The 18739-nt window shown below is 33.4% G+C and overlaps 2 protein-coding genes across 8 annotated transcripts in view; both read left to right on the forward strand.

Moving 5' to 3' along the window:
• The window catches only part of LOC1278512 (uncharacterized), a 30035-nt gene extending 20531 nt beyond the window's left edge, over positions 1-9504 (forward strand). For all 4 annotated transcript variants that reach the window (XM_061651133.1, XM_061651131.1, XM_061651130.1 and 1 more), the window contains exons 5-11: positions 1843-1969; positions 2825-2923; positions 4501-4641; positions 5144-5430; positions 6961-7269; positions 8286-8570; positions 9117-9504. In XM_061651133.1, coding sequence (XP_061507117.1) covers positions 1843-1969; positions 2825-2923; positions 4501-4641; positions 5144-5430; positions 6961-7269; positions 8286-8570; positions 9117-9313 — 1445 coding nt within the window. In that variant the 3' untranslated portion in view covers positions 9314-9504. The remainder of the gene's footprint in view (positions 1-1842; positions 1970-2824; positions 2924-4500; positions 4642-5143; positions 5431-6960; positions 7270-8285; positions 8571-9116) is intronic.
• A 6986-nt stretch (positions 9505-16490) lies between these two features.
• The window catches only part of LOC1278511 (potassium channel subfamily K member 18), a 34398-nt gene continuing 32149 nt past the window's right edge, over positions 16491-18739 (forward strand). Inside the window, exons 1-2 of one of the 4 annotated variants that reach the window (XM_061651136.1) lie at positions 16491-16652; positions 17300-17704. In XM_061651136.1, coding sequence (XP_061507120.1) covers positions 17566-17704 — 139 coding nt within the window. In that variant the 5' untranslated portion in view covers positions 16491-16652; positions 17300-17565. The other 3 variants (XM_061651138.1, XM_061651137.1, XM_061651139.1) reach the window with 3 other exon arrangements.

Consider the following 18739-nt stretch of genomic DNA (forward strand, 5'->3'; position numbering starts at 1 on the left):
GAGCGAGTAATAGCATAACGAATGGCTACTGTTTTGCCCGGTGTTTCATTTCTCGCTTATTTCAATACTTTCTGTAGTTGCTGGTTGGTTTATAGATTCGGAATAGCCTTATTTAAGGTATTTGATGAAATTTATTCATAACCAATTGATATAAGAAGTAAAATAAATCAATAAATTTGGTGTCCATCTTTCCCTACACCAAAGTGTCCGTCTTTCCCGCTTTGATGTCAGGATGTTTAAACCACCAGAAAACAATATTTTGTATTGCTTTCATTCTCGTTCTTTCGCCAGTTTTTTCATTAATGATCACGACAACTCATTCATGAAGTAAAACTTCCGAAAATATAAACAATACAAGTTGTAGAGCTTAAGATCCGTAGTAGTCAAATTAGATCCACAAGGATGCTCATGATTGAAAATTTATTTTGTTCGTGGATTTAACCAATTTTGCATATATTATGCCAAAAATGTTCTCAAATGTGTTGTTTAACTTTAAGTTAAGATGCTGCATTGTTGATTTCTTCGAAAATTACCATTTTGATGCATTTATGAGAAGTGTCCATCTTACCCGCAGTGTCCGTCTTTACCTACCTTCCCCTAAGGTTCTTCGTTACACAAAATACCGGCTTACTATAAACTCATAACACGTTGTAATCCCATATAATCCCATATAATGAGATTATAAATATCCCATGTATCCTTTGTAATCTTAACTATTGCTAAACAATGTCTAATCAATGCTCCTTCTTTTTGTTTGTCGAAATAGCATGGAGCGTGCAATAGCATAACGCATGACTGCTATTTTGACCGGTGCTTCATATCTCGCTTATTTAAATACTTTCTCTAGTTGTTAGATGGCTTATATCGTCCGAATGCCCTTATTTAAGGTATCCGATGAAATCAACTCATCACCAATTGACATTAGAAATAGTTCCATATAGCACCACTGGGAAAAGGTCTTTATATGATTATACCAAAATGGTAAAACAGACATGCATATGTCTTTTTAGGCATTAATTGGTCAGAATCTATAAAAAAAAAACACATAGACAGAAAGCTCCTCAACCACCATATCCTTCAGGTTCAGAATTCTAGAATATTTTTAATAATTTTATAATAGTTGGAAAGGTGGAATACTCAAGCTCAAGCGCAAGGCATACCCAAAACCAGTTAGTTTTTACTGTTTTTAAAAGAATTTAATGAATCTTTGTTCAATTGTTATTATCTAGAAAAAAAAAACAAAAATCGATTATTCTTCCAACAATTCTTGGAATCTATATCTTTAACTGAAAATTTCATTGAAAAATCTGGAAAAAAAAACTCCCATTTAAATCCAGTACAGGCTGAATTCAATTGTTCAACGCTTTATAGTTGGCATTAAAGAAACCGTTTTTTTTTTTTTTGAAAAATCCACAGAAATCTCTTGGCTTGCCGAGAAAATTTTTAGATTTTTTTTGTATGGATAAACGTGCCAACTAAAAAGCACATATTCCATAGTTGGCAGGGAATCGAAGTTCAACCAGTGAGATCCGACTGTGCATAACGGAAAAAGCAAAATGATGCTTCTTATAAAACATAGTTCGACGAAATGATGCTTACATATTTTTTTGTTTGCCATCAGTCACTCCTCCTCCCCTTCCCATCAAAAAGAATCTTCCAAGTTCAAACCCGGTGATTTATCGAAATACTGCGATATGGAGCAGGAATGTCGTCTTGGATCGAGTTTGAACCAGTGAACCATACATTCAAATTAAAGAATAAATAAAATATGCTTATTCACTACACTCTACAAAAATCTTACAGAGAAACAAGTTATTAATATTTCATTTTTATTTATCATAGGTTATGGTCATATAGCACCCAAAACATACATGGGAAAAATATCAACCATTTTTTATGCCATTTTGGGCATTCCACTCATGTTACTGTGTCTCTCTAACATCGGCGATATTATGGCTAGTTCTTTTAGGTAAGCACATTCCTTCGTGATTATTTTAAAATAGATTTATGTTGAATTTTATTCAGCAAGTTTTATTTCAGCAAGTTTCCATATTAAAACAAATGTTTTCTCTAATATATTTATTATTTTTACTACATCACAATTTACTTAGCGCAAAATTATAGTTTTTGCCATTGTAAAACGAAAGGAAACCGTAGGTTTGTTTGGAAATTTGCCCACTGGAAACAGCGCAACATTCAAATAACGCCCGTGCTACGGGTACCTTTTATCCGATTGTCCGTTTATCAGTGCCCCTCTGAAATGATAGACAACCCAGTTATAATACCATATTGTTGACTTACAAAACTACAATTTTTGACAGATTTAATATATGTTCCTTATAAAAACATGGATTTCATAGGAACCAACTGGATAAAAAAAATAGCAAAATTTAAAAATATGAATTTGTGTTAAAGCACATTTGGGCCTATTGTCTATCCATCCAGACCAAATTCCGACGAGTCGTCAAAAGTAAAAAAGTAGCAAAATCTACATAGCTGCAATATTTCACGCAGAAATATATGTGTTCAACTGCCATTTTGTATGGTGCATTGTCACCACATTCGATAAAATATCAAATTGTTCATGTTTCCACACATGGAGTGTAAAAGTTCGCCATGAGACTTTATTAATATGTACATCTCAGCGAATATCATCATCGAAAACAATTGCATGTCATAGATTTTTATTCTATTTGGCGGTGTGGCTAGGCGCACGCTAATTATTAAAGTATTTTTAAACTATTTTTTGTGAAGTGATCTTTCACAGATTTCAAAATAAGAAGAATAGAATGAAGAAAAACGATTGATATTATTATTGTTACAGATTTTTATATTGGCGAGTATGTTGTTATGTCTGTACGAGAGAACCTAAAAGGTCCAATTCAAGAAGAAGTCGTAGCAGCCGTGGAACCGTCAGGCAAGGGTGAGAAAATGTGAAATATTTTTTTTATTATACTGTGATGTTTTAATTATTTTCAATAAAATGACGATGACGATGATCTCATCTCCCGAACAGGGTCGAGAAGAAAAAATACTATGTCAAAGATGTTTTATGTGAAGAATATTACAATAAATATTTATTTTAGCATACATAATATGTATTATATGACATATATTATACGTCTTCTTCATTATGTTACATATATTATGACTAGAACGCAACACTCATCTTCTACACTTATAGAACCGCATGTATCGTACACGTGACGTGGAATTTTGTTTTATAAATTTGTTTACAGACACAATAAAATAATTATAATAATAATACTTACATATATGTGTGATTCGTTTGTTGCCAGCAACTTTCGAAACGGCTGGACTTTTAACGAAATTTTGTATACACCTTATGGTAGCATCAGAATAGGTTTTAAGAAACACAACCTTTTCCGATGTTACACTTCACTTTATTTAATTTCCATTTTCTAAGTCACATACAAAGAGCAAGATTGCAATTATTGTTGTACACAGCTTTTTGAACTCAGCGTAATTTGTTAAACTTGTGTAATTTTACGATGCTGTCTCAAATATCCCAAGTACTAAGCAAATATGATATAGTTTAGATATTTGGGAATATCTAATCTAAGCTAATTAGTATATAATACTAGCTGGCCCGACAAACTGAGTTATTCATAAAAAAAAACTAAAATATTCCATTATTGCTTTGTTACTCGATAGTTACTCGGGATAGTTGTATCGTGCCCGTATCCTCTCAGGATCCGATCATCGAGTGTAAACCGCCAGACCCCTCACACCAAGTGTCAAAGTGCTGTATACAACACAACAACAATCCTGCTCTTTGTATGGGAGTTAGAAAATCATTTTTAAATTATGTTTAGTGTAACATCTGAACGATTTTTAAGTCTTAAAACCTATTCTCATACCACCATAAGGTGTGTGCAAAGTTTCGTTGAAAATGATCAAGCCGTTTCGGAGGTTGCTCGCAACAAACACCGTGACACGAGATTTTTATATATACAGTGGAGCGCCGTTTATCCGGGTACCTATTATCCGGCTTTCCGTTTATCCGTGCTGTTGAGAAATGACAGTTCAATACAAAGATGACATTGCGCTTTGAGGAAGATATTTAAAGTAGCGGCTAAAGAGCACATTATCATAACAAAAAACACTATAATTCATGGCAAATTTCAAACATTCTCATGGGAAAAACATGAAGTTAATATAAACTGGGTTATTTTTATCAACATATAGGATTTTTTTTAAAAACTAATCAGAAATTGGTGATAAAATATATTATTTAACTCATTATCCGTGTTATTCGCTTATCTGGTCGAGGTCAAGTCCCGAGAAGCCCGGATAAACGGCGCTCCACTGTATAGATATTGGCGTATATGCTGTGTGTGTGCATGCGTGAGTTTTTAAAACTTCTAACACTAAATATGACAGCTACTCAAACGCACATTGTGCTCAATATGTTTACAAATAATAAACAAGAATTCAACTATCCCGACTTTGAGAATTATTATTAATTCTTATCTTCAGGAGAAGTTCTATGAGATCTGTTCAAGCAGCTGGAACAAATTTAAGACGCTCGGTGCGAAATTCTCAACGTTCAGCTGATTCAGGATTTGATCCATACTATGAACCAGGCTTATCTCATTCATATTCGGATACGGATTGCAGGTATTATACATAGAATTAAGCTACTAGTTATCAACAAAAGAGTTAAGAAAACATAACTTTTACAATTTGAAAAGGTTTGTTGTCATAATAACAAAATCAGGCAAAGAGATTTATTTTACATATCTTTCAAGTTAGTGGCATCGCGCTATTTATTATGCAACATCACAAGATGAGATATTTAAGCAATACGGCCTTTATGCAATGGACCCTTACTCCTAAATTAAAAAAAAACCGGATGAGATATTTTTTACTAACCTAAAAAAATAATATAGGGATGGCTCAATGGAGAGTGGATTGCTTTCAATACAAGCTATCTTCCCTACACTACACTAAGTATCGTGCTGTTAATTAGAAACCACCTATTATATAAAGGTTATCGGATCGTATTAGTAGTAAAATCAGATGATGTAAAACATAAATTATTAATAATAAAAAAAACATATAAAACAAACATACAATGCAACATGAACTGAAATAAATGTTATTTACTTCATCGTAACAGGTATAATGCTGCCATGGATGATGCATACTATCCCGATAATGATCGAAGCATGCGACAACAAACGAAGTATGACACTCAAAATCCCACCGGTCCTGGAGGTATACGTCACCAAATCAGAGGTGCTCCCAATCCCGATGCTTTTATGAATGATGAGTATCTCGCAAGTTCACAACAAATAAAGCGTCCACCCCCGGGACATTCCCGTGTCGAATCCATGGGACTCGATCAATCGCAAAGATCGTTACAAAAACCTCGTCAGTTTGATGGGCAATACAGAAAACCACAAGGTTTGTTTCTCTTATATTATTTGCAATCATCTTGTCTATGACAATGTTATAATTACCATCTTGGCAGAGGTTATTATTGCTGAACATGTTTTCCAAAATTTCGTCTATATTTCTTCCACGAACATTTTAAATATGAAAAGTACACAAATAAACATATTCTATATATATATATATTTATATATTTATCCGTATATATAAAGTATATATACATATATATATATATACATATATATATATATATCTATATATATATATATATATATATATATATATATATATATATATATATATATATATATATATATATATATATATATATATATATATATATATATATATATATATATATATATATATATAATATACATATATATAAATTTTTTTTATATATATCTTTATACAATATATAATATAAATATAATATATAAATATTAAATATAATTCCCATGGATTAAATATATAATACTATAAATCTTCTTCTTCTTCTTTGGCTCAACAACCGTTGTCGGTTAACGCCTGCCTGTACCACTTATGGGCTTGGCTTTCAGTGACTAATTGATATCCCCCCAATCCTACGTATGGATAGTCAATCCTACGTATGGCAGTGCGGTCTATTTGGGGATTGAACCCATGACGGGCATGTTGTTCAGTCGTACGAGTTGACGACTGTACTACGAGACCGGCTATAATAATATAAATATATGCAGGGTGTTCGAGATAAATTTGACAGTTTCTGAGGGAATAGGAAAAGAATTTTTATCAAATTTATGTTAAATATTTAAAAAAAAAATGTTTCTACAAAGTTTAGCTTACCATGTTTGCCGCATTTTTTATACGAAGTACCCCCCCTCCGCGTCGATGGCCGCCTGCACCCGCTTCCGGAACCGCGCGCAAGCCCGGACAACCATGTCTCTGGGGATGGCCGCAAACACGGCCTTTATTCTGGCCACCAGCTCCGCTTTGGTATTGCAGGACGCCCTGTTGGTGTCCCGCTCAACTGTGCCCCACACAAAGTAATCCATAGGATTAAGGTCAGGGGAGCTGGGTGGCCAAACGTCGGTGCTGGTGTATTGGTCGAAATTGGCAGTGAGCCATTGGCGTGTTTTAACGGCCGTATGGCATGATGCTGAATCCTGCTGCCAAACGTACGGCCGCCCATTGGCCACCGTATTGTTTTACGTTGTTCAGCGAACACATCGCCGCCTTCCGAATTTCGGCATTCGTATGGCCGGCACGAACCATCATAACACACGTTACGCGCTTGTACAATTCGGACGGGTTCCACATATTTACGGAGCTAGACATTTTTTACACTTGTTCGCACAACTTTTAGCAATCGAATGACACATCAATCATTTCGATACGCCAACTCAACCCTGAGATATAAACCCAAAGGCAAGGTGTCAAATTTATCTCGAACACCCTGTATATATTTAAAAAACAAATCAGTTAAATCATTAATTAATTTAGCATGTAAACTGTATCTACTACTGTATAAATACAATTTTCAATTTCAATATTTTTAACCAGGAATGCGAGCGCAATCCCTTGATCGCCGTATGTTTCGGCAGGGTTCACAAATGATAGACATGGATGATGATTCACCATGTAAAACGCCAATACTGTGTAACAAATATGCGCTTGACGATGTGGATGACCAGGACGGCAGATCGACGAGACCTAATCCACGCAGTCAATCGATGCCACGCCAAACAGGTCGCTATGGTGACCGTTTGATGCCCGATCGGATGCCCTACTATACGGAGGACAACGAGATAGCAGAAAATATGCAATCCGTGCGCAAATCAGCCCCACAACGACGTCGTGAGCCACGTCCCGGTAAGTGAATACATACATAAGCAAGCGTGCTATATTTCTGGCAAATTTTCTGGGACCACCAAACGTGACGACCACCAAGTCGATTCTAAACGCAAGAACACGATTGACTAACTCACTTTAGTACACATCAGAGGGTTAAATCAGAGCGCAGAACTTTAAAAAGAATGAATGATGAACAAACACACTCCACATGTTTCGTGACATCATAATGTCCCATCAGCATCAGAACCCTGAATGAGATAGTACAATAATTTTACATAACTTTCTGTCTTAAAATAATAATTTTTTTCAAGCACAAAAGTTATCTGTGTGACTTGAAGAAATGAATCAAGCAGACTATAGCCGGCATCGCGAATAAATTAACACATTTTAACAGTCGTTTAAAGTTCATTTTGGTTTAACCGAGTTCATTTGTTGTTCATTCCTGTTAAAATAAACGACCGTCAAAACAGTTAACGACTGCTCGATATCGCATATAGGCAAACACGGGTAAAAAATTCGAGCAGTATAATTAAACGACTGTTAATTTGTATCGCATACGCTCTTGACAGTCGTTTGTTTAACGACAGCATAGGACCAGTCGTTAAAATTAACAAATGAACTCAATGCGTTCGCGATGCCAAATTCTAGCAATTTTTAACGACTCTGGTTAATTTTTAACGACTGTTAATTTTAAACCAATTCTTTCGCGATACCAGCTTATGTTGTAAAAATTTGTGACATCTATATGGAATAAATACTCAAACATCAGAGTGAGGCGAGAGCAGTCCATCTCGATTGGCTGCTGACTTCTTTTACATTTTACATCCAATGCCAGCTGTTGAGCGCGAGCCATCGCAAAATTTAAAGGCAGTCTCACGAAGAGACGCTGCTAAAAACATAAAAGGATTGATATTCAAACGAAAAAAAAACTCTCCATTCTGACAGTACGCGTGGATCATAATTTACCGTTAATTACATGCTTGCAATTAAAACGATACCTTTTTCGCTTACCGTTTTAACTATAATTGCTGTAGTGCCAGCACCATCGCCACGTATAATGTCACCGATGGGATTCGCAGTTCATCGCCAAGCCCGCCATCTACAAAATGTGATCGATGATAATTCGCTCTATGATGACGAATGGGATCTCCACAGCGGCGAGCTTCCACCATCCTCCATTGTGCGGCCAGTGCCAATTTGGTTGTGCGTTTTTCTAGTCGTTAGTTATATCATTGCCGGCGCATTTATGTTTTCTGAATGGGAAGAGTGGAGCTTCCTTGATTCTGCATACTTTTGTTTCATAACCCTTACTACTATAGGTAAGTAGTTTTACAGCAAAATAACAATATTAAATTGTCAAGCGGATAGCTGAAATCAAATACAAATAATGTTTAATTATTGTTAAATACAAGGCATAGATACATTTTACTACAACTTTTTCAATTATCATTAATGTTAATGTGTTTACGGGCGATTATTTCTATACAACTATCCTATGCTTTATTCTACTTTTTGTATCTATATTCTACACTTTCTATACTATACATCAGTGCTCTCCTACCTATTTAGGATCGCGGACCAGGTAGACTTTCAAATTTGCCACAACCCACTTCTTTTGAGGGCATTCATTTTATACACTTAGTTAAAAGATTTTGTTAATCAAAAATATGTTTAAATCTTATTCTAGCCTGTTGATCGTGTAATTTAGATTGTTGGGAAAATGGCACGAAACTTTTTTTATTCGTCCGGTGCTATACATAACCTAAAGACAAATGCTTGTGAAATTGTATCTTAGTTTCGTATTTTAAATTTTCGTTCTGCTAAGAATATCTATATGAACTTTACTTTTACTCAACTCTTTTCAGGTTTTGGTGATTTTGTTCCAGCTCAAGGGGTTAAAAATGATTCAGAAATTTCAATAGCACTCTGTTCTCTCTATCTTCTCTTTGGCATTGCACTTTTGGCCATGAGTTTCAATCTAGTACAAGAAGAAGTGATCTCAAATGTCAAAAGCGTCGCACGAAGACTAGGAATACTTAAGGAAGAAGAATTGGATGATTAAATCCAATTCTTCTTCCTTAAGATTAAATTAAATTGTTTTATCGATATAAAATTTCATCCTCATCATAGTATGTGTTTTTTATGACACAGCTTAATTATGTGAAATAATTTAATCTTAGTCGTACTTTTTTTCACATCTAGTTGAGCAATAAAATAATGTTCTTAAAAATGTTATCCAATATGTCAAAATAATCTCTTTTTGTTTGTTTTGTTCTCTCCAAACGTTTCTTTTTTTATTCAGAAAGAACATACTACCGTTCTAGGCGATTTTACTTAAAAACCCATATTACTTACCAAGTATTGTCAATTCATAACATTCTATGTCAAGATAAATGTAGCTTTTTATTTACATTTATCTCAAATAAGCAGTACAACGTGATAATAAATATTTTGCAAAGGTAAGTTTATAATAATAATTATTATTATAATTTATTTAATTTTTTAGGTAAGTTTATTATGTATCTATTTATTAACAGAAAATTGTTTATCTCAAGGAAAGTACAATTGATAACTTATACTTAGATACTAACTTTAAACCTAAAGCTACTCCTAATCTAAATTAACAAGTGTCAGGCAAAACAAAGCTTAACAATGTAAATAAATTTAAAAAAAATACAGAAAGAAAACAAAAAATCTTATTTACCAGGTCACAACTGAACAGATAGAGCACACACAACGCAAAGGAAAGAAAGTTGGAAAGAGAAAGGAAAACTATATTATATAAAAGACACATACGTAAGAATACTAAGAGGAACGAGAGGAAGAGAGACGGTTAATATGGGAGGATATCAATGCTGAGACAATCCTATTACAACGCAGGCTATCGTTCTGTTTACAAATGCAATACATTGTATTACATTGTATTACAAATACAATACAACACAATACAATACAATGTAACTACAAAACAATACAATGTAACAGATATTAATGCTGCTAGTTTTATAAGTATGTGGATAAGTAAGCATGTTTATGATGAAGTAATTTGACAATTGAAAACAAAAACAAAGCAAAAAGTAAATGTTTATTTGTATCACATTTCAAACCAAAAATCCGGGTAATAAAAATAAGTAAAATATAAATTTATTGTGTTTTAATCTTTGCATTAAAAATAATACACAACGCTCACATATATGAAATTTCGAAGCATATATATTTTCCCATTTTAAGTATATTTTCTTTTTCATTTTAGAACATATGATTCGACTGAACGTATGTAACTTTCACGCCCATCATGTTTAATCCTTCGATGCCATAGACGATCACATTTACGCATGTTTTAACCTGTCAACAGTACGTTAAGATTTAGCTACGCTCCCTAGCTTTATCAACCATTCAAATTGGTTCCTAAAATTCGAGAAGTATTGCTTTTCCCTTCCAATCGATAGCGATCGGAAACAAGTTAAATTTTCTAACATCATCATCATAAGCGTGATAGAACGATGGAACGAAGGGTAACGCGTACGCCAAATAGCATTTCTTCTCTACCAAATTTCATTTTGACGAACATATGGTCCTGAACTATCGCTACTCATTGCCTGTTTTTCACATTAGAAATCTGCTAGTACTGCTGAATTCAGAAATGCTACATGTGTGCTAGGTTTGATATTTTTAGATGGTCTTCATGCATTAGTGGTGCACTTCGTGTGAAAGTTTTCTGGTGTCCTTTAACGTACGATACAAAATTTATGTCGAAATCAACACAGAGCTGCTAGCATTTAAAAAACCTTTAAATTTAAATAACCTGTTACCTGCTACTCTTTAAACCTAATGTTTTTTTTTTATGTGTTCTAATTTGAAAATGTTTATCTTTTTTACTTTTTTATATTTTTCACCAGTATCTTTATCTTATCCAGCTCATCTTTTTTTAACCTAGCAAATTTGTAGCTGACGAACGATGTAATCCACATTAGCAAAAGTTCTTTAAAATTTATTGTATTGAAGGTATAATTTTAAACATCTGTTAATATGTTTAATATGTTTTTCTTTTAGTTTGTATTTTATTGAAGGAACAGTCTTTAATGGTGCTAAAAACTAGAAATCAATATTTAAAATCCTAATATTCTATAAATGAATATGTCTAGGCCATCGCATGATATATCTTGATGTCATATACTATACACTACTTATACAAAACATTAATTGTTAATTTGAAACTTAAAAAATTACCTTCTTCTTTCTCTACTTGGTGTGACGTTATACGTGGACATGTTGGCCTATACAAGCTTTCGATACATAATCAGTACCAAGCAATGGGATAGCTGGTGCTTGCTACGGGAGGACGGGCCATTCTAGATTTAAACCCACGACGGGCATGTTGTTAAGTCTTGTGAGTTGACGACTGTACCATAGAATAGCCTCAATTACCAAACAAAATACCTTGTTGGTGTTGAATAGCAATTATCATGAACCGTATGCCTAAGAGCAGGCGAAAGGAACTTTTTTACAATAAAGGGAGGGAATTCGAAACGCGCACATGATCTTTCAGGCTTTATTAAAATTCTAAATCTTTCTTATATTCTATTTTGCTATACATGTGACATATTTTTTTGAATAATTTCTTCCTATTGTTGCCTGCATGAGCTATGTCTCTTTTTATTACGTTGCGACCGATATTGGAACTTATCAGCGCTTTATTGGCCTTACATGACAGGATTATTTTTACCGCGAACTTTTGAAATTGGTTTTATTCCTTAAGTTTTTCATTTTCTTTACATAATATAACAATATGTTGTTTTGTGATAATAAATCTACTTATATGAGAAAAGTGCAAAAAAGCACATGTAGTTTTAACCTTAACCTAAATTTGTAAAACTTTATCCATAACAAGATAGAGAAGGTGAGAGCTATGTACAAAAAATATAAACTTTTTTAAAATATATAATTAAATAATATATAATATATAATTAATTAATTAATTATTAATAAAAATAATAAATTTATTAATAACATATTAAATATTGTTCAATTGATTGAATAATTATAATAATTGAGCTTTCGCAACATTGTTGATAATTTTTTTGCTTAAATTTCCTATTAATTCTTCCATTTTTAGTCATTTTTACTATATTTTGTCAAGGTTTTTCAAATTGGAATGTTCTTCCACTGATGTGGATTGAGGATGTTATGTTTTAGGCGGTTTCCAAGTTTTTTTTTAATTTGAAATAAATTTCGTGCTTATTTTGCCTCAAAGCCCTATGCATCTTTATGATGTATGCATTTTTGTAATTGTTCCCCAGTTTAAATAAAATAATGAGGTTACTTGATCACTCATTTTGTTTAGTCTTGTTCTTATACTGAATTACAATCGTTATAATTTAATCCATCAACGCCTCAATAAGCTGGGCACAGTAAGGTAGTCAATTTACTCAACTTAACAACATGCCCATCATGGGTTTAAGTCCCGTGACTGCCATACGTAGGATATTATTTCAATAGATTTTACCACCATTTTCGATGTTTAAAATCTATTCATATGGTAATACAGTTATACAAACAGTTATATGCCTCTGATAGAAATATTTTATCGTTATTGCAATATATATCTTGCTCATTTATGGCAACAGCACTCTTTTATGGGAGACATTGATCTATTGTAACATTGTAACAAGTAATTAATGAATTTTATAAAATAAAACACGGCTTGTGTTTGTACATTCTGCTACAACGGATTGCTTTTTTCTGTGTTGATTTTTGAGAATACGAAATTTTTGAAAAATAGTCTTTAAAATATATCGTTTCTCGTTACATAACGAGTACAGCATATTCCCGAGATACGCGGTTTATGCGTTCCCTAGCAATTCGCGTAACTCGAATATCGGCGTAAGTCCAATATCACGTTTCACTTAACCATTTATTCACTTCACTTAACCATTTATTCAACATGTTTCGTGCAGAAAATTAGGAAACTTTAAAGTAGTTTAAAGATTTGGAAAAGGGAGTTTTTTTATTTGACAATTGTTTGAACAAATTGTACTGATTTGATAAACAAACTGTCAAATTTAAAAAAACTGCGTATCTTTAAATCCGCGTAAGTCGAGATCCGCATACATCGGAAACAAACTGTACATAAAAAAATCAAATCAAAACCATGAAAATGCCAACATCATCATAACTCGTCTACTTACAGTATGTCTATTCATCACACTTCTCATAACACACATCTGTTTTGCATTATGAATAAACTGTCATTCAAAATATCAAATTTCATGGCATCATCGACATCGCCAACGATGTGTGTCTAGCGTATACAGCTTTGAAGCAAACGTATACCGCAAACGCATTCTGTAAGAAACCCCTCCTTAATACATTTGAGGTGTCATAAATTTTCCTCAGTCTAGCTCAGACGACAACATCCAACAATCTCACAATGACGAATTGTTATTTACGGAAAAGACCAGGTAAATCATAGCAAAAGGCAATGCAACGCTTCTCTAAAAACCGTACAAAAATACTCTGATCACCCCAGAGCAATGGACTTATTTTCTGTTTTTTTCAAAGGACATCTCTAAAACAAAGATACATTTGGCAACCATCCATCTGATACTTTCGTTATTTTTATTTACGGGAACAGACAAAAAATACAATAGTAAAAACATACTGTACGTGGAAAATGTGTTCCCTGTACCTTCCTTTTCGACAAACGATCAAGTATATGTATGTATGTATGTATGTATGTAGGATATGAAAAGATCCTATTACTAAAGGTTCTTCTTGTTCACGGCATTATGGTCTACTTAAATAGGCCGGTTTGTTAAGTTTACTAGGCTTTTTTTGTATCATACAACCGAACAGTCAGACCTTTCTCTGCAGGAGCAATCCTGAGAGGAATCATAACTTATCGACATTCCAAACGGTCACGCGTCCATTCAATAGACCACTGTCACAGAAGTTAATTATATTGAAGCCTAGCCTAGAATTTCTTCACTATCCCTCATTCATATTGTACATTTTGCTTTCTTCACAAAATATGTTAACTAAAATATAGACTTTTCTTGAGTTACACGAATAATGCATTCCGAAGACATTCACGTAACTTGGATTTTCCCGTTCGTCAAATGTTACATTTTTTAGCCAAAAATAGTAGAGAGACAGTTATTTGTACACAGTATTAGCTATAATACCGCAGTTCAATACATGGTTTATGCATTTATGGGGACACCAGATCTAGACAGATATTAGGAGAATAATTTACGGATGATATGGCCACTACCTCATCATCAAAAGTACAAGATTTCTTTTTTCTTCTTCTTTGGGGCTCAACAACCGTTGTCGGTCAAGGGCAACCTATACCACTTGTGGGGTTGGCTTTCAGTGACTTTTCGATTACCCCCCATAGCAGTCAGTCCTACGTATGGCGGCACGGTATATTTGAGGCTTGAACCAATGATGGGCATGTTGTTAAGTCGTACGGACGGGCATGTTGTAAGTCGCTTAAAAGACACAGGTTGGTAAATAAGAAATGAAGAAAAGATAATTTCTTCATTTATTACAAAGAAAACTTCAAAATATGCAGAACGTTGAGTAAAAAATTGCTTTGCCTATTTTGGCCCCAAGATATATGGAAAATTCCTTTTTTGTAGCAATCTGAGAACTATACAATGGTTTAACCGCATGTATACATGCAGTGTTACTGTAATTTTTTTCTTCTTCCATGTCTAGTGTTTTTACGCAAAAACTGAAAGCTGATCAAAAATGATTTGTATCAATAATAATATGAAACATGAACAAGCGTCTTAGGTTACGCTGTACGAAGTAATATCAACCAACTATTTGTAGGCGCAGGAGTATTGATGTAACTTTCTTTGTACATAACCTAGTGAAAGACTGGTTCAATTCATGCAATACTTTTCTACTCTTAATATATGTTGTTACTCAATATGTATTTCACTATACACTATACTAATATTAATATTACGAACTAATATTATATATTTCTCTCATCATCACTGGTTATGAAATTGATGACTCTATATAATCATGTAAATGCCAGCAAAGGTTGTTTAGTTAATAGCTGAAGTAATTTCAATCAATTAAATAATTACCGTATTTCATGTTTCTTTATATTTGACATTATTGATATATGGTTTTACTTTGCGTTTCATTTATAGAGATTATTCCAACAAAATTTTCTTAAGTTAAGTATTTACCGATTTACTCCACATACACACATTCATTTAACACTGTTGTCGCCGTCGTAACATTGCGATCGCACAGCTAGAATTATTCTTGTCTTTGCAGAAAGAAAGAAGATCAAGAAGAGAGAAAAATATGTTCTATTTTCATACCAGACAGCGTCAAACGTAAACATATAACGCAACTCATGGACGTCGTGGTTTAACAGTGTCTACCACCATGCACGTTCAATATCGAAATCAAGGATCACGACCACTCTTATACTATATAACTACTGCGAAAACGTAAATTTACTTAGCGCAACACCACAATCATTCAATCTACCTGCAAACTCTGAATAAACGGTAAAGTTTTCACGTTTTGAGAACGCCGAGCGGCTGTCCGCTTGAAGATAATTGAACATGACAAGTTCGTTTTTGTGCATGTGAACTGCGAAGAACGAACCATGGTTTCAGGTATGAGACATTTATCAGGCAGCAAAAAAGACACCACTCTGAACGGGAGATCATGATCGAACGTGTCATGTTTATTTTTGGACACTATTGCATGATACCGCCACGCCACCAGAATTCTGTGACTAAAAACTGTGTCAGACACGGTTTTCATGCAAAAAAAAACCTTGTGCCAAACTGATTCATATAAACTGAATGATAATGTATACTAGAAAAACCGCAGATGTGTTATGAAAAAATGAATCTTATTGACGAATAATACCACTTCCGATACGATTTCAAACCGTTCGCCGTTTGCGCAACGTACGTCTGAGGTTGAGTGTTATACTTGATCGTTCACTCCAATGAAACACGTGAAAATATATTTTCACATCTTTCTGAACTCATCGATGACAAAAAAAGTCACACTACCACCAATACAATAACCAATATTCGTCTGTTTGCACACAACTGCAGATCAGTTTCTAACCAATGTTGTGGTATATATTTGAGGAAAGGTATATCTGTAGAATAAATCCTACATCTTCTCGTGTGTGGTGGTAATGCATTTCATCTTGCTTGTTACTGCTTTGGAGAGCGTACAGCAAGCTCAGATTTGCTCTTAAAATTCAGTCGGAACGGAAAATTCACACTGTAAAGATCACGTTTTGTGCATTAAGTAACACATCACGATGAGCGTAAAATGTATATTCGTATTCTTAGTTTTCAGTTAGTATCTACGTGAGCAACTTCGAGACATCTTACGTTGTTACGGTAGTGTTAGCACAATTTGCCATACATTGATTCGCAGTCCATAGCATATTATTTTTTTAAACTAATTTGTTTTTTGGAAATGTATATGATATTAAAATATGATATGAATATGATATTAAAGTGTTGCTAGACACCAAATATAGTAAAAGTAATAGTTCAACGAATTCTAGCGCGGCAAATGCAGTGAATGATAAACGGCAATCGAGTAAACATGTGTAACGCACTGTTATCGTACAAAATATAAAAACAAGACAATCCATAAAGCTAAAACATTTTATAATAAATAAAAACACATTAGTCAAGGGGGATACGACGGATTAGTTGGGAATGTGTTCGCAGTGCACAATCTATCTCAAGCCCTTTTTCCGCTACAACCATGCTACTCAGTGATTTAAAATATAAAAATTAATATAAAAATAATAAATATAAAAAAATAAACATGAAAATATTTTAATAAAAAGTGTTAACTGCTAGTTGCAGTCTACATAATAAATGTGTTACAGTGTTGTCAAAAATATTAATAATAAAGATAAGCAATTGAAGCAAACGAAATGCTCTTATTTCACTTTTTTCTACAAAATGTACACAACCCATGAATTTCATTAAGTGTCAAACACTTTTTAATCCATATTTACTTCGTGTTCTAGTATGCAACAATTCTCGGAGTTGTAAATAAGAATGTTATAAACAGTGATGAATCTACGATAATCTCATAGCCACTATTGAATACAATTAAGTGATGGTTCTAACTAGTCTTACCTTGGTGATAAAAGGCAGGCAGTATCAATATTCCAGCAATCTCAGCTGGTGCCACAATATCTGGTTGATCTTGATCCAGGTATTATACTTGGCAACACCGTGGTAGCATTTGATTCAAAACAACACTGCACAAAAATAAGGAAAACCTCCTTCAATGGAACGAAAACGTTCAATAAGACGCCGCCAAAAGCCACCATTTGCGGAGCGGGCTAAAGATCATTGCCGCAATTTTACGGCATTCATGTTTAGCAATGTAGGAATTATATTCCTCGTTGTATTATACATGATAGCAGGTAAGCAACATTTCTGACTGGATATATTCTCTTTACGTATCGTTATTTACCATCATCCACTACTACTATTTTATTACTGTGTCGATATTTATCATGATTACTATTGCTATTAGTACCATTGTTACCATTAATGTAGTTATAAATAACGTTGTATTGTAACTTTTATTAGCATTTTGACATATTTGATGATTATAAAATATTTACAAATATATTTTCTTTTTTAAATTAAATATATAACTAGAGAGTTTCATCAAAAAAGGATACGTGTAACTATTATTTATCTTTCAATGTTTCGCTACGTTGTAAATTTTTACCCTTCCATTGCACAATGGGCATTTGCCGGGATGAAATTCAAAAAATCAACTTTGTAATAGCGCAATTTCAAATAATAGGTTTTAATACTAAGGGTTGAACTAAGAAAAATACCAAATATGAGCTCTTTATCTTTTCTGGTTCTCTAGAAAAGACCTCTCAAAGTCAAGACTTGTTAAAAAAACGCAAAAAAATCTTCACTTTTTTGGAAAACTTTGAACCTTTGTAACTTTTTCAAATATGAATCGATTTTGATAAGTTTAGACATTTTATAAACGATATTTAGTCAGCTTTATAAACACATGAAAGATTTTTAGTTAAGTTAATTTTATGCAAAAATATACGATAATAACTGAAGAAACTTCCTGAAAATTTACATCATTTTAATTTTTCACTTGATGCCATTATGAAAGTGGTGTAGAGTGGCGTTGTCTCATATATGTCACATAATAGTGTAATATATATACTATCAATCTGTGAAGAAATATTCTGCGAAAGTTTGCGAACGCGAATTTTATTGAGGTTTTTTCAACTTTTTTTCAAAACAGACACATTCGTAACTAGGCGGCTCCATAGGTGCCTAGTGTAGCGTATTTCGTGTATTCTACAAAAATATATTCTACGTGCTTTTGATCAACTTTCATTTCCATTACGAAGCTGTTTATCTTAGTTTCAGCTCATGTACTTATCTAATATGTAAATTTCTATACTAACCTAACTTTA

The sequence above is a fragment of the Anopheles gambiae genome, chromosome 2 (assembly GCF_943734735.2).
Source record: "Anopheles gambiae chromosome 2, idAnoGambNW_F1_1, whole genome shotgun sequence".
In the NCBI taxonomy this organism is placed as follows: domain Eukaryota; kingdom Metazoa; phylum Arthropoda; class Insecta; order Diptera; family Culicidae; genus Anopheles; species Anopheles gambiae.